Genomic DNA, 21,717 nt, shown 5'->3' on the forward strand with positions numbered 1-21,717 from the left:
GATTGGAATTATTGGAATTATTGGTTTAAAATTAGCTGTAGATATTCGAATAATATGAAAAATACCTTCCATTGCGCTATATGACATAAAAGAGAAATTCTGCATATCTGAAAATAAAATTAATTTAAAATCGGTTAATTATGGGCACTGAAACGTAATAATTGGGAAACTAGTAAGATAAAATAGTGATAGCTAGTAACAATTACTTTCACTTTGAAGAGAGCCCTGACCGTGTCCTTCTTATCGAGTGTTCTAACCTTTCCTTCGCAGAGGTCTTTCTTAACGCGGTAAATAAATAGGTATATTTCCTCGAAATGCATATTTCGCCAGCAGTACGATGACCAAGGCGAATTTCACTTCTAGATATTACCGAAACACTCGTTCTATCGACTCGTGTTTTTGCTCCGAATTGTTCTCGTTCGCTGTCTCCCGGCGGAGGCGAACATAACCTCCAATTCGGCCGTATCGAGCGAGACACTCGTGTGAGCGACGCGACGACCACGAATTCTCTCGTGTTATTTACGACGAAACAAGGGTGAACGACGTATTTGTATTTCTAAGCAAACTACTTGAAGGTGTTAGTTATGACTCGATTTCGAACAGAAAAAAAACAAAACAATGCATTATAGAACACGACACTGTGCGCGTGTGTATCGTATTATATTCACATACACGTTTCATTCAAGGGGCAAGAGTCAAATATACGTCAATTGCGTCGCGCAATGATATCGAATCGCTTTTATAGAGTTCGAAAATAGTAACAAAGCACGATATTCCACGACCTGACGCCTCATATCGAACCGACGCGACGCCTTCGAACATTTCCAGCAAAGGGAGGGTAGAGAGCGAGAGAAACAGTGAGAGACGCCTCCCTCTCTTCTGGTTTAGTCTAGCATCTAGCCTTCCGATGAATGCACAGTATTCATAAAAAAATGAAACGATCACTTACGGGGTAGTACATCCCTTGCGGAGGAAGAAAAAACGCCCCAGAGCCCCACAGTTTGAGGCCGTTTTGCTCCACCGTTGTGCAAGAAAACAAATCCAACACTCCGTTACCTCCTCCCCCTCCTCGCCCGCCTCACGCCTCCTCCTCTTCTTCCCCGGTTGTCCTTCTCGCTTTCTTTCTCTCTTACTTTCGTGCTCACACTGTGTACGCGAGATCCGGCGTTACTCTCTTTCCGATGCACGTATATATTCTTGTATGTATACTACCCGATGTATGTAACACACAGAGAGAAACGCGTAACGAGAGACGGTGCGGTGTTTTTCACGCACACACGGACACAGGCGCGCGCGCGCCGACCCACACGCACCAGAACGGACCGAGACGACGCACGATAATCGAACGACGGAGGTTAAAACTCTTTCACGCGCACACGATCGAGCGGGACCCGCGAACTCGGTGTGATCAACGAAGAACGTTCGCGTACGGCTACGATTTCGACTTATTCTTGTTACGTTTCGTCGTTTTTTTCTCAGAAACCTCTTTCTTTCTCTCTCTAGCTATCTTTTCTGCTTGCCTGTCTTTCTTTCTTTATCTTCTGTTTCGTCCTATTGCACGTTCTCTTTCTCCTGCGACAAACTCACGACCGCCACCGTACGTGGTCCCTCTGCGACTGATGGTCCCGCTCCCAGCCGGCGCCATCGGCGCGCAGCGTCACTGCGCACCCAGCGCCGCGCATCGGCCATCTTTCGCACTACGCGAATCAAACTCTATCGAGGCGCACAAAATGCCTCCACTTTGATCGGGTGTACCTTCTCTCCTACATCGAACGCGAAATTTATGGAAATATAAAACGTTTCATTTACCGCAAAACGTTCGTTACATTTACTACCCGTGCTACGTCGCCGTTGTGCCCTCAGGTTCCCACGATACGACGTAAGATTTATATCGGCGATTTACTTCTTTTCCCCTATTTTAGTCCTCGTACAATTACTGTACGTCCACCCATGCTCCCGTAAAAGATGCGATCGTTAAATGGAAATTAAGTCAGATTTATGTACGATTATTTATAATTTTTTCTGTTTATCTATCTATTATTTTTTCCCGTTCTTCATTATCTTAGTAGCCATTTTTATATCTTTTTACGATTCGTGTTGCAACATCGTATATTTACAATGATACAGTGTCTGTCACGAATATTTTTCATTTTTATAGTGGCACGTGACTAACTCTCGGTATTGCCATTGCTGTTTCGTCGCCTTTTCAGTCAGCGCTTGCAAAACGCCAAAACCTCGCGCGCAGACTGCAGATGTTCCTTCGCTATATGTGTACCTGCTTTTGTATAGATGTAAATCAATTGTTCTTTGCTCTTTAATTGGTCTGAAAGCACAAGCGTTTCAGGTGTACGATTTCTCTTTGCTGAATGACAATTGCATCCCTAATTATGTAAAATAATTTCATCCAAAATAATGTCAATTGCCTTTTTTTTTAAACGTAGATATTTCATAAAACGATTGAACGTTTTAAATGAAAACTTACTCATACGACTTTTTATTAACTGTAACCGGTTGTTATGCAGCCTTTTGTGTTTTCTACTTCCAGTAATTGATAATTTAGCGGATTTTATACAATTTAAAGTACAAGCTAAAGGTGCGCGATCTAATGAGTCCTCGCGCGGCTAGCATATATAATATCGAAGGTTCGTTATTGCGCCCACAGTACGCTGTTATTACGCATATATTAGTATGCAGCAGAGAGATACAAGGAAATGAAACCATTATCGAACTGTGGGGAACGGATTTCGATTCCGAGGAAAGCTCGCGTTACACGAGATTACCCGCTGACCCTTTGCGAAATTATCCTTGCGAGCACAATCCCACCAGGATAACGAGCTATATTATTATTCGTAACGTTCTCTTTTTAAAATTCCAGATTAAAAATATTGTAAAATCAAACCATTATATTACAATTCAAAGATACTTTCGAGTAATAATTACTACATTTACTGCTATTAATTACAGAACATTTAAAAGAAACAACTAACATTAATTTATGTTTCGATTTCATTTCCTCGAAATTAAATTTCCCTACAGTCATTTTATTGCAACGCAAAAGATACCTTGAAAACGTAAGCCAACTAAATAACATTTTACTCGAGGCCTTTCTAACGTCTACTTCCTCAGTCCTTTGGTTTGCAAACATTTTCACAATGCACGTGCGTATTCAGATGTACGGGGAATCGCTGCGTGAATCACAATTTTCCTACCTCTAACCTTTGATTGCCGACAAACGTTCGTTGCAGCTCTGCACGACTGTGAACACCGGTCGAAACTTTCACGTCTTCCATTACGCCTATTCCTTTCCCTATCGTTGCGCAATATCCCGGCTTGGTACACGGAGTAAGGAGGACGATCGAAACGCAGCCTCGATCGAAGATGGATCGTTACGAAATCCTGTTCATCTGAAGCTTCGACCGAACACCACCGCGAACATCCTGATGGGGGCAGGAAAGTTCTGGAGCGAAGTATCGGGAGAAACGACGAGATCCCGACAATTTATACCCCTGGAATTCTGCCAGAATCCGTCTGTTCTTCGTATCGGGTACAACGAAAAATGCCAAACGAGAGACCGCGAGAGTCTACGCTCTGTCGGCGAAGATCGTAGGCTTGGGATTGTTATGGCGATTCGCTTTCGTGTGATTGAGGGCGACGTTGATTCATTGTGTATGGATTGGCAAATTGTAATTATTCCGATAGACCTTCGTAGGTGGAGTCTTGCTTGGTTATGAGTGGACTGCGGATATTCATGCAGATTCAAATTTTTGCGGTTATAACTAACAAATTGGAACCTCGGCAGAAACGTTGTCCATCTATTGAATATTGTAACGAACACTATATTGGGTATTTTTGGTTAAAAAGTAGAAGGTGTAAAAAATTTGTAAAAATTACTTTTTAAAATGTGCAGATTGGAGTCGATAATTATTCTTTCCACCTCTTTGCTACGAATATGTTCATTTATTTTTAAACAGGTCGAAAACTAATAAACATTAATAACTTGGTTTTTAAAAAGCAAGTTTAAACACGTACTTGAGTAACGAAGTTAAGAAATTTGAAAAATAACGGCATTTAAATTTAAAATGAAGTGTCAAACACTCCTTCAACACGATAAGATCAGCCTCCTAAGACAAACATCTTAGAAACTTTGGGAAAGCCATAAAAATGCTTCTATAAATAGCATTACGACCGAACAGGGTATAATTTTCCGTTTCTTTGATTAACGCCGGTATTTAAAGCGTTGGGTGTTCAAAGAGCGACCGTGTACGAAAATAGACGGTAAAGAAACACCGTCAGACAGATTTTCTTGAAAATCGTTTCTTTTTCTTTTTTTTTTTTTTTTTCAAGAGGTTGAAGCACGGTCCATCAGTACGATGACAGTAACGAGGTTTCGTAGAAATCTTGGAAAGAACATAATGCGCAGCTTTGTTCGTTCACCGGATTCGTAAACCATGTTTCAAGACGATTAAAGTCACATCACGGGAGAAAGAAAGCAAGAAATTGACGGCAGCTCTAAGAAACACGTTCACTTGGTTGGAGGAGCGAGAAGGTGCAGCTGTATTTTCGGTACAGCGCGAATGTGATCTCACTAAACAAGTGGAGCGGACGTTTAGAAGCAGAGTAAATACACGTTGAAGAGGAAGTGACGAGGACACGTAGGTAAACTCGTAGTCACTCTGCTCTAACTTCGCTTTCTTCGCGTATTTCAGGGTGAAGCAAAAGTTCTTTGTGATGATAGTCACGAACAGTAAAACTATTGCAATTTCCCGAATCTCAAGAATACAACTTCAAATTTTTAAGATTTGAAAATAAGAAGAACTTGAATCTTATAAATTCAATTTTTGGTCTATTAGCAGATAGATTTATAGACTAGAAACGATACATTCGAATGAAATTGTCTTTTTGGAGCCAAGAACCATTGTTACAATGTCTACAAGTTTTTCATTGGCAGATTGCGGATGTTTGTACAAAATGTTTTCAACCATCCATATAAATCTTTGTACATCCTATAACGGACCAATTTTTGTCAAAATAAAATGCTACAATATTTTACTCCAAAATTAATGTCTTTGACACAGATACAACTGAAAACTGCTTTACTATTATTTTATATGCTTTGGATTATAAATATATTATTATATGACTGTATTATAGATACATGTTTTATTTCGACAAAAATAGATTCTTTACAAACTGTGAAAGAACTATTGCCAGAGACTGTATATAAATTATTTTGATTCTTTAAATGTTACAACAAATACATTACCATATATATTAAACAATTTGGATATTTTGTATATTTTTACATAACATCTACATTCTATGCATTTCTCAATATTAAAATTTTCCATAAACGCATGAACATCACTGTCTACTCATCAACGAATCGAATGCAAGACGAAACAGTGAAGCAAATAAAACACGAGAGCCTGAAACAATATAACGCCACTTTTAAAAGTATCCTTTCATCCAGCACCGTGTCTCGATATCTTTAGGAAAATGTAACTTCCAGACAGCAGCCTGACGTTACTTCGATAATCACTAGCGAAATGATTGTCTCGTTCGAGAGAGGAGTAACCCTCTATCCCCGATAGATGATCCTGTGTTTGCCAAGAGGACTATACGGGCACCTACAATCAACCTGCGACGTTCGCTCGATCTACAGGGGATACTACCCCTCTTTGAATCACCATAGAAACGAAGGGACGACGCCGGAGAGTGAGAGAGGGTGCAAAAGCCACGGTGCTTAGAATAACGTGACTCGACGCGCTCTAGATGGAAATGGATCTCCATGGTATTACCGAGTGGTAACAAGCAAAGACACGATGTAACGACGTGCTCGTAGAACGTCGTAATAACAGTCGGGACAAATTTATAACACGAATTCGCGATTTTCTTTGTTGTACCGTTGAATTAATTCGGGAAGAAAATCGTGACGCGCGCAGCAACCTCCATTTTAAATCTTCTTCATTTCGCGTATGTTTCCTTGCAAAGCTGTATGTTTCCTTCCTTTTTTTCCAAAAAAAAATACTGCAGTCCTTTTTATAGGATAACACAGAGTAGAAAAGTTGGCAGATCTTCTATGTTTTTAGTAAATGCATCTTTTATTAAAATTTCATACGATTTAAGTAGAAATTGCAGGAATCGATGTGCAAAGTTGCCATTGCAATTTTCATGTTTTGTGCCAGGTTGTATGGAAAACTTCGTTTAAAACAAAAGCCATCGTAACTTGAAAATAGCGGGAAGCGCATAAGTGTTCAGAGACCACTTTAAACCATCACCCATTGTATGCAATACCGGTTGAATTGCACAACTGGGGCAACTCGTATCTCTTTCTTCCTGCAGATAAAAAAGCTGAAACAGCGACAAAATTCCAGAAGCGCAGCCACCTACCCTGTACAATCGCACTTTTCTTCGACTGAAACTTCCTACCATCTTCCGAATCTTTCATATGTTCGATCAAAAAGGAAAAGATGAGATTGAAGTGGGAGAAGAAAAAAATACGTGCTATTCAGTACGTTCCCAAGGACATTATTCCTTTTGAGAAATCCTCCGCATCAGCATCTTTAATATATGAACACACATATGGTACACTTAAGATTGCTATTCATCCCAGAACACTAATATTTTACGACATATATATTTACAATTAATATTTTCCAACTTCTACACGCATTTTTAAATTCCTTTTAAATTGCACCAACATACGTAATTATGATAATCGTGTCACATCATAGTGCTATTGAAATTTCAAACTGTTTTAGATGACGCATACGATATATGCATATACGTAAAAGTTTTCTATGATAAATTCTGAAATATTATCCGCAAACCATTGTATAAAACAATGAAGACTTCTTGTAATGAACGCAGGGGATGCTAGGATGCGTCGCCTCCGTGAAATTGCCTATCGAGGAACTCTCTCAGGCTCGGTCGACGCGGTTTCAAGTGCACTTGGGGTGGTCGCGTATTTTTAGAAGCTCGTATGCACACGCAGCTGGAGCGCACATGCGCTCGGGGACAAGCACGACGATCTCGCTTCTCGTCTTTGTCGTATAACATCTTCGTGACACTATAAATGTTTTACGGTTGACCTCACCGTGGGCCAAGTAAGAAATATCAGCGGAGAGACAAATTTATTGGACCCCAGGAACGTCAACCCCTGGAGCCACGTCTTCGTAAGATTCAAAGTTGCCACAGTTTATGATATAACGCTGGCAAGTGAGCTCTTTATTCGGCTATGGTAACCGAGAAACGTAATGAGTAACGATAAGAAATTCTCTTGGAGAATAATAATAAGGTACTCGGCGAAGGGTGAATTTTTCGATAGCATTTTTTGTCATTTTTGGGATAACGTAGCTATTTGTTATCGCATGATTTTGTTTTTATATGAACCACAGAGTGCCAGGAGGGACGTAGAGTCGTCCGCGATGAAGATAATAGTGATTTCTTTATAAGATCATTTAAAGCAACTAATTTAAACTAATTCTTTCCTAATATATTCTTCTGTACTACTTAAAGCGAATCATAAAGTAAATATTCGAAAGTAGTCAATAAAACATAGCAAATAGATATATTGGTTGTGCTAAATATCTGTAATAAATTTTCCTGAAAATTCATAAAAATCATCTTTCATAAACACATGAAGTCTGGAGGTCACGATTGCCTATTATAATGCAGACTATACTTCTGACGTAATTTTTAGAAAACTTCTGACGTAAATATCCGGCATTCGATTTCTGCAGCAATATTTCCTCTGGGAAGAGGGTGACAGGCTGGCCGTGTAAACTGGCTGGTCATCGAAATTCACTGATGACATTCCGATTTATAGATCGCCCTCGTCATCCCTCTCAATCTTCGCGTTCTTCTTTACGAAGTGAACTCGCGTAGCTCGTAAGCATAGCGGATCTACAAGATGATCCAGAAGGAGGGCGGCGAAGCACGAGGCCCGGATGATTTTGATAAAACCAGGGACTATCGAAGAATCGGGCTGATCCTTTGAATTTATTCTACGTTGCCAACTTGTCGTGATATGTGAGATTCAACGCAACTACGATCCATCGAGCCTTTTTTACAAGCAAAAAGTAAGATCATTATGCTAATGAAAAATAAGGAAATACGAGAATGGACGAGTCAAAGAATTCCTGCAAGCAAAGAAGAACTAATTCTCGAAAAATTCATACGAGTAAAAGAGTAAATTCGTACCTTTCGAAGTTGTGGTTTAATTGCGCGGATTCTTAATTTATCTAAATATTCATGGTTGAACAGAGCGATGATTTGACAGTTTCTCAGAAGAAAGAAGAAGTTCGTTATGTAATGCTAAGAAGAAGCGCTCGAGAATGAATAAATTAATGAATCCTTGAAAATAAAATATCATCTCGAAAAACACAAGGCTATATTTCTTGCGTACCTTCGTAGTTCATGTAAACATTTATGATCAAACAAAGCAACGATTCTTGAAATGTTTTCCAAAGAATAGAGAAGAAATAAAGGTTGTGCTGATACAAAGAAAAAAAACTCGAGGATAAATAGCAAGTAAGAAGAAGTCTCGCAAATAAAACATAAAATTATTTCCTTTTATTTGCCTGCACTTTTAATTCCATTAAACAATTCACAATTAAACAAACCGCGAGTAAAATATTCAAATCATTGATCTTGTCCTTGATCTTTCGTCCTTGAGACGATGTACTTATATATGGAACGGAAGGTGACAAGATGAAGTGTTTAGATTTATCATCGTTGGAATAGGTTAGCCTTGATCGACGTTGTCCGCCCCCGGAACTCGAGGTTACACCCTAAACCTCTGGAAAATGCCTACTCTCGACAAGGGAGCACTCTGAAGAGGGGTTTCCATGACGACTACGAGAGAGAATTGTGCCGATAGCCGGGCCAACCGACCCTCTCCGCCTCGAAATGTTCACGTACACCCACTATACGCGCGTCCTTCAATAAGGACCGTGAAATATTCAAACTGTGAAAATACTACGGCCTTGCTATTGTCCAAGAGATCACAGTAATTTTCTCAATGGACACTACAGAGACTCGTTTCTGTTCTCTCAACTTTCGTTTTCTCATCTTTTTGCCCCCCTGGATTCTGGATCGAAGCTACAACGGATGTTTAGATAGCGCACGATCTTCTCTTCAGGATATTATGTCGAAAAATAAATTCTTTAACATAGTTACATCATGATGATCTTATAATTTTCATTTTGGGTGCAACATACTGGTTTGTGTAACTTAAAAGAAAAGGATAATGAAAATTACAACGTAATTTCGACATTTCCTTGGAGGATAATGAATCGCTAATGCGGTAGTTTTGTCGCAAGGCTTTAATTTTATTCCAGCTGTTTAAAAGTTTAAAAAAGAAGTCTCCCTTGGTAACATTTATAGGCTTTAGTTAAAGTGTATTTTTTTTATATTAAAAAGCAGCTGACGATCTTCTCTTTAGGAAAGATAATCTCGTGATTTTCATTTCACGAAAGTTTCTTGTGGTAAGCGTACAAATACTTTCGCGAATCAGTGTATCAGTAAGTGTACGTACTAATCCTTTTGGATTGAAAATTAGGCATTTTTTCTACTCGTGCAAATTCGTTTGCCATATTTTTGGAGAAATTGCCGAAGGTTTAACTCCCGACTTAATCGTGTTTCTGATTTACTACGAAAAATATTTGTACCATGCTGCGGCGATAAGTGCGAATTTTCGAGCTTCGACCAGAGTGCACTTAGGCAAATTCGTCGAAAATACAGCGGCCCGCTTAATGAGCGTTGCTTTAATATGCGGCCAGATATTACAATCGCTGCGCATCGTCGCTTGGTTTTACGTCGCCAAGGAATTTACCGCTTTAATTTTAAGATGACGCTCGCGCAAACCTTCTAACTAGCTTGGAAATTGTCAATAAAGGTAGCAAATATTTTATCCGCCGCGGGGACAATTCTCTGATAAAGCCATTTCGTTATGAAGCTCTGTGTCCATTATGGCTTTGCTACGTTTTTATGAAACTTACGGCAAACAGACTGCCTGGACGTTGAACGATATTGAAGCTTATGTCACACAGAAAGTTCAAACGAGGATTGGCTGTTAATTGTTTCCGGTTGACAATTCTTTCAAATGAAACTATGTTTAAATAAGAACACCTTTTTCAACAATCGGTGATTTTGCTATGAATGCAGAATTTTGAAGGATCCACCAAGGGATAAAGTTGCAAGCACTATTTAAAAGCGGAGAAAGAATCTTTTTACACGAGACAACATTTGAAAAATTGTCACGAAAATGGTTGAAAACGAATCTAGATTTAATATTTGAGAAAGGTTAAAGACACTGTCTATTTCGTTTATCCAATTTCTCAATTTCAAGGATTGTTAAATTTCAGATTGTTAATTTCAAACTAATAATTCCTCTAAATCTGGAACGATTAAACTAATTAACCATCGACGAAATGATCTTAAATCACGTGGGAACTATATCCGTCAAATGCCTCGAGTTTCCAAGAAACTACGCGAGTTTGACATTTTCACACAGAAAGTACAACAAAATATCTTCAAAAGTAAATTGCACAATCGTGCAACCGCATTAAAAAACACCGAGTAAAAGCACGCAATTCATCCAACAATTCTCATTAACGACTGTATAACATGATAAGGGAAACGAATTTGCCATTGTATTTGTATTTCTTTAAAACCTGGCTGCGCGAAAGTCTAACAAGCGCTTGGGACACAAACGTCGCGAGTTGGATGCGCTTGAAAACCGGGCGTAACTGGAAGAGAGGAAGAAAAAGTCGCGAAACGCGTAGACGGCGTTGAATTAATGAAGACACGGCGGAGAACTTTGCTTCTGAAAACGACGACAGGACCTGGCGGCATTGTCTTTTACTGGCAAAGTGAATGAACGCAGAAGAGAATTAGCTACCGCTAAGGTCAAGCTCTGCGTTTCCAACCTGTCCGAAATAAAATCTAACAGCGAAAGATGGAAAGAACCACGTAGCGGATTCCCGTTGCTTTTCATCCCGGAGTAATACGAAAATAAGAATACTCGACTAAAATTATCCGCCTACTAATTCCGACTGCTCTTCTCTCAATTTCTCCTATTACCACTTAAGTCGGTTGTGCATCGAAGAAACGAAGAAAGCTTCTGAAATTTGTTTCAGAAGTGGAAAGTCGTCGTCGATGTATATTTGTTTTTCTTTTTCTCTCTTTCTTTTTTTAGATTACTTAGAAGCTACGGTTACTGGCTTATGAAAGTATTTCAACATCTACCATAGGAAACTTTTGCGTTCGTACTGCACGTTTGCATCTTTCGATTGTTTCTTCTTTTAAAGCTAATAAATCCATGCCAACCTTGATAAATTCTCTGCCTAATTTCTTACTGGAAAAACTATTCGATTATACAATCTTACCACGTATTTCGAATATTATAAATAGCCAGTTTATGAAATTGCTAATAGTACCGATCCTTCGTTAATATATATAATCTCTATCACTACTCAAACAAATCATTTACGTAATTAAATAATTTCCGCTATATCATATAGAACTCGTTTTTCTCTTTAGATCAACGAGTCCACAACGACCTAGCCTTGTTTCTTTATTCATCACGTAAAAAACCGCAACTGCATCACGTAATACACCACCTTTGGATATAATAAATAATCAACTTATACTTGAATATACTAGAACTTTAATTTCCGACTATTACAGCCTTTGCCATCCAAACGAATCGATCACATGATTACGAAATCTCTAATTAATGCTTCATTGTCTTTAAGACGAAAGTTTACAATAACTTTATCCAAAAGTTTCTCGTCGTCCACAACACGAAGAGCCACGATCGCATAATACGTGTCTCGGTTGATTCTTCCAGAAATATCTCATTTCCAACAACCATGAATCGACGTAAGCTACCTAGCTTAGTCGGACACGCGATGCTTCGCGAAGGAGCGTTCCTTTTTTAACGATGCTTCGGTTCCATCGATTCCAGCCGAGCCGCTTCTCCGTGCAGAAATATTACGTGACGCCACGTGCTTCTGCTTTCCATCAGTAACAAGTCGAGACTGTATGTTTCTCTATCGAGCCGCGCATTGGCCGGTAGCCGTGGACGAAACCTTTCCAATGCGTGTAAACAAGCGCTTCAAACGGCCTATGGATCAGCAGCTTTTCTCTCGCGCCGCTGTCAAAGGGATCTTGCACGCCAGTTCCCAGAACCACTCGGAATCATTGTGCTACCAGAAGCTCCTTTTGTGTACTCCGTTTTGGGAAAATAAGAAACGAGGGTTGATTCGAACGATGTGGAACTCTCTGAGGGAAAAGGAAAGAGCTAGTGGGTGCAATAGTCCCGAACTTTCCCTTCCAGAAAAATATTATACGTTGCTGTTCATAGCTTTCCATTCAAGAAAAGTACATTGTGTTTTACGAGTACAACGAGTTTTAGTGTTTTACGAGTAAAATTATAAGAAACAACTGTATTTTAGAAATGCGTATTAAAAATTTGATGATTTGATTTTATTTCGTATTTACCTAAATTTATCGTATTTTAAGCTGTCGTATTTTTGTACGAAAAAGGCCTCTGCTTGTTCATTAGTCAAACAGTAAGCCGGTTTATAAAATGCTTAATTCGTCCCTGGTGGGTAATAGCAGAGAAACGTGGAATTTCACGCTGTTCCTGCAATAACGTTCTATACTATCTGAGGATAGTTTATTCAATAGTTCTGACGACTAAGGAACACGACGGAGGTTGAAGTTTTTGGACTAACGGTTTTATGGATGTGACAGAGGAGGATCAATATTGGCTAGTGTACATATTGCAGAGCACACGAGAAACATCGAACGACAAAATCGTTCGACATGAACGTTGCCTTTTAAAATGGTGGAAATTATTGTAGGATCCTACTACAATTAGTTTGTTTAAAATGGATTAAACAGGCGTTGGTTAAACAGGAAACAACGGTTGTTTCACCTGAACTAAATATAGTAACGTACTATAATTAGACAACTAAATAGTTAATTTGCAACTCTCGTCACCACGGTTCCAACGCTCTCTCTCAGGCTGACCACACTCTCTCGACAACGCTAGCAACACACTGACTTCTCAACTAACACTGACTGTTAATTGTCTTTCTCCCTTAGCGTCCCTTTGTCTTTTCTCTTAGTCTTTTTCCGCGTAACTATTCGATTGAAGCACTGACGATACGTTAATAGGCCTGTCGGTACTCAGCCTTCTCGCGACATTGTTTATAATTCACCCAATATCTCTTAGGCCTTACATCCACGATACTACGTTATGATTCAATATTGATATCGATTTCGCGCTTAGAACAGTTGGTTCGTTGGTGTATCAAAACGGTCAATGGAAACCACGATTCGGTATCAAGGTTCGTCTTGTGTTTAAAAACTACGTAACTAAGAATCGTATTGGAATCTCCAAAAATAAATACGAGAGAATCTGTCGCTCCAAAAGAATTACACGCGTGTGTGTTGAAGATTCGAACGAAAAGTCGTGACAAAGTTAGCATCGATTTCGAATGGAGGAGAAAGGAAACTCGCCAAAGCGGAGCAGGAAATCTATAATCTTCTCCCCTTTCTCTTATCATAGATCGTGTTTCCCCGAGAATATTTCGCGACACGCGAACCCCGTGCTTCCACGCTTCTTTTTCATAAAAAAAGGAAAGAGGCGGGAACGTTCAAAGTGGCGTCGCGACCAGATGGAATTCTTTCGACACGCGGGACGATTATTTGAGGATGGTGATCCTGCGGGACCCATTACACCCGAGAACATCCCCCCAACCAGCTGGATCGAATTACAGGGCCGTATCCTGGCACCGGTTCAATTTTCCAGCTAAATATACCGGCGATGTATATTTGGCGAATTGCTTGTTTCAGACATGTATAGCGTTCACGGTGAAGCGCTATAAAAACACCGTGGAATTTCAATTGAACACGGTTGGCAACTCGAAGAGTTAGAAATCTAATAGTTTATTAGGAAAATAAACTGAAAAAATTCTATGTGGAATTTCAATCGTTCTTGAGAAATGTTGAATTTCGAGAATATGAAAAAGATGTTTCAAAAAAGGTTTATAATAAGTTGCATACGGGGGATAACGTAGGGGCGATAAATTGTGTTTAGTCTTTTTCCTGTTACGATCTATATCCATTTATTCCAGTTGAACGTCATGCGACGAACAAGTCGTTATGTAAAAGTATTATATAAAGATATTAATCTCATCGAGATAATGATACTGATCGATAAAAAATTCTTACCCCTCATAAATTATGATATGCATGTAGATATTATTGTTTATTTTCTGATAATCTACATAACAGTTACTTAGCTTTTCTATAATAATGTAATTTCATATTTTTAATAATTTATTTATAACTGCTATCGATTAAATCGTTATTTTCTTTCTACGACGATACCTAACAATTTTAACAATTCATTTTTAATAATAATATTATAAATTAAATCTCCAATTGATTTTCTAACTTATTCAAGTATATACTGAATCGATAATGTCGCATTTGATACGAAAATGGTAAGTAAATCTCCTGATTCATCCAAATTATGAGAAAAATTATTGTGTATCAAGTATGTTTATCCTACCTTTCATCAGATCTCTAATTTTTACACTTCTAATTGTTTGCGTATTTCAGAATGTTAGATGAAATATTAGATGAAAAAGCTATTCTTTATATTTCGTTTATGATAAGACGTTGCGACCAAATTTGATTTTCATTTTGATTTCATCTGTTATTCACGTTGGTGTCTCGTGGTACGCCAAATTACATTAATAGTAGGAATATTATAACAAAAGCTATGTAACTTTCGATTCGTGTGACACGAATTTGTATTAAATGAAGAAAGGTTTATCTTATAAACTGTCTATAATATTTTTCATACGTGTACGAGTATATTAAAAATTTGCCATATGTAAACAGAAAAATAAAATGCACTTGTTACGGACGTTACGCAGAATATTACAAAACTACTTTATCATTTAAGGACAAGTAACAGCGCTCCTCGCGAAGAACTATTTACTTCAGAAGCTCCTGTTCACATAGATGGTGGCGACACATGTCCTGCTATCTTGCGCCACCTGGTGTTTCAACTCGTGATCGATTCTCGATTGCAATTCAAATATTGCGAGAATCGAAATTAGAAAAATGGTTATTCGGAAAGTGTTCAACATGAGACAATATTGTAATAATCACCGATGAACATTCAATCGTCTCGTATTACTGAACCTTTTTAATAATCGTACTACTAACAGAACTTTCTCGATATGACTGTTTAACGAACGAGCATATATCATTTCTTTGTAATATCAATTATCACTGAATTAGCAAAAATATTCATCATACAGTCACAAAGTCAATTATAAACAATTGGTGCATCTGATTCTATTTATATCGTTATGAAATAATACGCGAAGAACTGGGAAAAATAGAGCATACAAAGTATATGCTAATGTTACAATACATCAGAAACTTTCGTCCAACGTTATGGAATCTCACTCCACAGGACCGCCATATATGTCACATACAAAAAATTAACATTTTTTCATCGACATACCCAAATTTCCCAGTTCAGCTGTTCCCATTCGTGGTTCAGGGATATTCTCATCCGAAAATTACGAAGACGGATATTTCTAATGATTTCTTGCGCTGATTTTTCAAAAGAAGATGTAACAAATTTCCTTGGTGCACGCATGACGACAAATAATATTGCAAAACTGTTCGAAAATCATTTGCGCGCGTTTCTCAGTCTGTTCGATACCACCACCTTCTGTTCAGTTTCTGCACTAAGCTAGCGAGGGTCGATAAAACAGAACTCTAGCGCGCATAAATTCAAAAGTTAACGCTTATGAATACATTTAAGATTTTCTGTCTAAATTATTCTATTACGTACAGATTTAAAATCGCATAACGTATGTATATGAATGAAAGATGGTGCTTTTGCATATTCTAGTGTGCCTTAATAAGAGTTACTTCTATCATTTTCAATAATATTAATTTCTGAAATAATTTAAGGTTTCTCTATGTATTAGAACAGAATTAAGAAATTTATTATCATTATATAATAAATATTAGAAATTATTTATTAAAATCAGTTTTGCTACATATTCATTCCTCTAATATCGTTCGCAATAAATTCGTAGTCCAATGAATCGTAATCATCGAATGAAATTTTAATTGTAACAAAATCATTATTATCCCAACAATTTTTTTGTAATTTTGGTCTTGGCTTCTAGAACGTCATTAACTTTTTTTTCGTAAGATCGGCCTCTTCCCACTCAGTTCTTTAAAGACATTGGCATTCTTAAGAGAATCGATTCGTCGAGAGGAATTTTCCAAAGAACAGTGATATCCCTGTCTGGTTTAAAGTTCGTAGTTTATTTTTCTCGACATTCATGATAAATTCTCTTTCAATAATCAATTACGTTTCACACTGCTACTTTTTAATACCAATATCACAGGATATTTCGAGGTCACATAAATCCACTGTGTTTCAGCTATTTTTCTAACGCAGGTTATCCACGAAACAAATTCCAGCTATACTATTGCACTAAATACAACATAGCAATAACATAATATTAAATCCTTCAAAAATATTTGTAGGTAACGTGTCCGTATGCGTGTATGTATGTGTCAGTTCAGAAATTCGGTTCCGAAATGATCAAAGTTTCACGAAGTCATTCACGAACTATTTAAAAGGAACGAAATATCATTGGAAAAGATTAATCGTGCGAATTGACTATACACTTAAAGAAACCACGAACCTTTCTTAGAATAAAATTCATATCCGTATCTTGAAAACGGTTTGTGTTACTTCACTCAGAAATAAATCGTCCATCCGCAATTACGAGTCTGTAATAAAGTCCACTCGCGTAGCGCGCGGGTGCGCGATTTACCAGGAGAACTTCTTATTAATTCCAACGCGGAGGCGGAAAAGCAAATACTTCCGAATTATTCATAATCCCGATGCCTCCAAGACTGGCATAATGGACGTCCGCGGAATAAAAGGTTTTCGCCGTGGTTCTGTTGATTCCTTTCATCGGTGAAATACTCGTCTACTCTCCTCTCTACCCCTTAGCGTCTGGAAATTCGCGCAAGAACGCTCGAAAATGATTTCAAGGACCTGGAACCGCAGTCATTACGCTCAAATACGGGCGCCGTGTTTCGCATTCGTCGATTTCCTCGTCTACCGAGACTCTTAGATTTTAAAGACCGTGAAAATTTCTATTCAAACGATCCTTCTTGTTTTTTTATTTTCGCCGTGAAAAATCGTCCAGCGAAAGAGAAGGAAGAAAGTACGCGGGATAGAAGTAAAGAGGGAGAAACGCTGGATTTCTCAAGCAGACCGCTATCAAAAGTGATCCAAATCTCTGTTGCTCGTTCGAATCGATTCTCTCCGAGTCTCTTTAGTTCATTCTTGTTCTCTGTATTCGATGGAAAAGCTATGTGACGTTACGGAAATGGCCACGCTATTATGCGTTTTCTGCCGTTGACGTTCAGTGCTCCTTCACGACGGCGCTAATTTACCGGATTTAATTAGCCAACGCGTAAAGGCGGCTCTTTTTAATCGAGCTGGATTAATTTGCCGCATACTGCCTGTATACTTGCTTCTTTATACCTTTTTCAAGTAGCGTAGTCGCTTTCTTGTTTAAACGTATGAACTATTAACGTTCGAATGAGAAGAGGCAGATTAAGTCGATTCTAATTAAAATTTAAACTTGCTCATTCCCGATCTCACGAATCAATTGGTTCTTTGGACACACGTGATATTCTGCTTCTGAAGATTATATCTGTCTTATCAGGAGATTATTTCACATTCAAAGGAGGTTAGATGGTAATTAGACTGTACTTATTAAGCCATATCCTAGCTTAAACCTCGAATTACGCTAGATTGGACGAAGTAACCTGTGGATTAGATCCAAATTACAATCAAACGGGTCCAATTCTAGAATAGATAAGCCAAGTGCTCGAACTGGACCTGGATTAAGTTCGAAGCGAATCGAGAGATCTAATTATCTTCGCACCAAAAATCTCCGGTTCACTTTATCAATGTACAATATCAATACGATTCTCGATTATCGACCGTGTGATATTTGCTTTTTCATTTGGAAAAATCAAACGAAATATGGTTGGCGAAATGTGGAACGGATCACGCATCGAATAAAGCCCGGTCGCCATAGCTGATTGAATTTTTTAGCTAAACACACGCGAGCAGGTGCGCTGGAATTTATCCAATCCACAGATTAGATTGCTCCTGCGGTTTCCAGCTCGATACGCGTCCGTCGAGATTATTAAAACATCCTCGTTATTAATCCGTGGCTTCGCTAGAGATTCTCGACGAGCACTTTTCCCACATTTCCCACCGGTTCCCCCCATTTTCATTGTCCTATTCGCCCTCCTTTCTCTTCCCTGCTAGACGCTTCGATTGAATTCTAATTCCATCACGCGATTTTCTCGAAGATTTCTCGCCACCAACCTCTCCGTTATGAGTGCTCCATCGTAAAAAATCCACGAAAGCTCGTGAAAAATCCAGTTTCGATCCCTGGTCTCCAGGTTTTCCAACGATTACTGGCAACATTCACGCTCGACAAAAATGATTTGCGAATTTTTTGATCGTATTTCAGGGATTATATTCATATTTTCTTGGGGTAAAGCGCACGGTTGGGGCGTGGAGAAGGACTTGCTTGCCAACGAGGCAGAAAGGGAGAAGGAGTGTGTGTGTGTGTGTGTTAGAAAGAGAGAGAGAGAGAGAGAGGGAGAGGGAGAGGGAGAGGGAGGTTGTAAAGTGGAAGTTTCATGGAATATTGTGGGTTTCGAGAGGCTGGCGGACGTAGCAAAGGATGAAATTTTGCTCGCGATTGGAATGTTTTTCGGAGAACGTGTTCCAGGCTGTTGTGTTGCAGGGAAGTACATTGAACGTTTTAAGGATTCTGCAACGTAGGAAAATTGCAAACGGGCGGAATTATCTTCTAAGATCGAAATAATATTCTTGCGGGGAAACGAGAATCCTTTATAAAGGGAGGTTTGTCGAGAAATTGCTGCCATATTGCTAGGAAGAAATTCATCTTTTCTAGAGGATGGAACTACTCTGTGGTTCTTCTGGTTATTGTGTTGTTACAGTACGGATGTTTACTTTGTAAGTGCCAGATTATTCATCAGTATGTCTACGGGGTATTCAACTGGTTTATTGTTTCAAGAGAATACAATTAATATTGCTTATTCGTCCTTTTGTAGTTCTACGTGTGTTGAATTATATTCGACGTCCTATTCTATTAGACCTTTCTCGGTTTTTTAATAACGAGTACATTCGTAATAAAGAGAATATGAGAAAATGAACAATTAGGTCAATTAATTAGAATTCTACGTTGATGCATGTGTAAAATACATGTTACTTTCATTACGAATAATGGTCGAGATACAGACATTTTTCACGTTTCCAGAGATACAAAGAAATGTACGTGATACTCGTTTATAACAGGTTCTGTACGATGAACATACGTATTTAATATATTACGTAACACGTACTCGTTGTTAGCAAGTTTTACGATGCGTATGTTTAAAATAATATTTTTAAAAAGATTTCGCGCGTGCATCCGTTAGATTAAACCTGATTTGCGTTTTCCTAGTTTAAAATTGACTTTAAGAATATTCACGCACGGAGTACTGTTGATTAATTATAGCACGTCACATTAAACACAAACGTACAAATTTCACAGACAAAATGGCAATAAAAATTTGTCCTCCTTCTTCTGTTCAACGTTCGTTAATTATATATTACATTTGGAATTCCCGAATCTCTCCAAAACGTTATTAATATTTATCGATAAATTGGCAACACGCTCTAAATATAAACACATATTAATTACACAGCGAACGTCATTATTGAAATTTCTCCCTCGATTTTCCTTTTCAACTTTCGAAAATAACGCGCTATTGCTCGAATTCCCAAATTTCCGCGGAAGCCCATCTGACAACCTTCGAATACAAACATAACTGTAAATACATCCTCGGTTTCCCAAAGCAACACTACTCGACGGCTCTCGAGTCCTCTCAATACTGAGATTCGTGTCAGGTATGTGTATATGCAGAGGAAACAAGAACATTGTAAGACTGGCTTAATGAAGTGCAAGCGGGAGAAATTGCGAGGCAAGGCAGCAGTCGGGAAGATCGGGCGGCAGAAAACTGCACTGCCGTATATCGCGCTTGTCGAGGGCGTAATTAACGAGCGTCACGTCGAAATTACGTCTCAGTGCCGAGAAACGAGCCGTGCACTTTTCAAGGGATGCAACGAAGTCTCGTACTAATTTACCCCAACTTCGTCGAACGTATCATCGGCGACCTTTGTGACGTTCGTCCGTCGCAGGAGAAGCAGCTACGAAAACGACGATGTTCCTCCTTAAATGGACGTGCTCGACAAAGGATCGACGAGCTTCGCTGGCAATTATTTTCTTACCAAGGCCGCTTTTGGCAAACAGACCTTGATTATAAGCCATCACGGCTACTCGTAATTATGTAACGACGACATACACGAGCGCTCTAACAAGTTTTCTCATCGATTCGATGAAGAAAGATTCGACGAGCAATCGCGTAGATCGTTGAATATGCGAGTCGAATTTTAATGCACTTTAATGCACGCGAAAATGTTTGTACACTTGTTCGAGAAATTAGCAAATGTACACATGCATTTAATATTGACCAAAATGAAATAAAAATTTGACAAATTGCTGACGTAAAATCGATCGACAACGTAGCGAAGAATACGATTTTGTTTTAAAATTGTATCTCTATGAAATTTGAAAAATGTAACTGTTCTGTGTGTTTCTTCTATGGGCCTTAAACTATATCGTTCACGCCTGTTTAGTTTCATAATTGAAAATAATGATCATGATATTTGTTTTGTGCATGAGGCAACAAAATTCGAAAGCATCGAGGATGGTTTAGAAAATCTTTTCTATTTCTTTGCTATCGGTGTTTAATTAAAAAAGAACGGCTGCTAGAGATGGTTGGGGACCAAATGAATAGAGTTCAATTTCGTTTCATTTTCTCGAACGGCAGAAAAATCTTCTTAACGATGATTCGCTGGCAAATAGCTAGCAGAGACTTTTCTAGCACGAGCGAGCTGTGATTTCCTCTCTCTCTCTCTCTCTCTCTCTCTCGCAGGGAGCGAGAGCCCTTGCTCGTGTTTCTGTCGGGTTTAAGGTCAGCCGGGGAACGCCATTTTTCCGCGACAGAGCAGCGGACGTAAGAGGATTAAGCCAGTTTTCTTGCCTGCGGATTTGCCGCGTTGCACAGATGCTGCTGTTCGCCATTTTCACTCCACTCTCGGCCATTTCGCAAAGGACGATCCTCTATGCAATTAATGGCAGATTTACGAACCCTTTGTTATATATCCGGAATTTCCAATGCTTTAATTAATATCATGCCCTTTTGTTCTGTAGCCAGCAAATAGACACAATTGATTCTACAGAAATATCTAGTCAGATAGCGAGTTCTTAACGTATGAAGCTTTCAATTCAAGACTCACTAACGTGTGAGTGAGTTTCAATTCTTGAAGTTATTATTATTTATCATCAACGCAGATTCGTATCCTTTCATAAAACATGTTACGCATAGAATCGCCATTAATATCATAGACGACGAGACAGTACCATTTTGGATCAAATAAAACCAGGCTTCGCTGATAGAATCACGAGTTTCTTAACGCATTAACGTACA

At 38.7% G+C, this 21,717-nt stretch overlaps 1 protein-coding gene across 7 annotated transcripts in view; it reads right to left on the bottom strand.

Moving 5' to 3' along the window:
- The window catches only part of LOC126864517 (RNA binding protein fox-1 homolog 2-like), a 350,319-nt gene that overhangs the window by 183,393 nt on the left and 145,209 nt on the right, over positions 1–21,717 (bottom strand). For 2 of the 7 annotated variants that reach the window (XR_007689213.1, XM_050615942.1), the window contains one exon: positions 15,795–21,350. The exons of 4 other annotated variants lie outside the window; for them this stretch is intronic. Coding sequence is in view for 2 of the 3 variants with exons in the window: in XM_050615942.1 (XP_050471899.1) it covers positions 21,349–21,350 (2 nt within the window). In the remaining variant the exon portion in view is untranslated. Of the gene's footprint in view, positions 1–949; positions 1,614–15,794; positions 21,351–21,717 lie in introns of those variants that run through there. One more of the 7 variants, XM_050615951.1, reaches the window with a different exon arrangement.

The sequence above is a fragment of the Bombus huntii genome, chromosome 4, assembly GCF_024542735.1.
Source record: "Bombus huntii isolate Logan2020A chromosome 4, iyBomHunt1.1, whole genome shotgun sequence".
NCBI lineage: Eukaryota > Metazoa > Arthropoda > Insecta > Hymenoptera > Apidae > Bombus > Bombus huntii.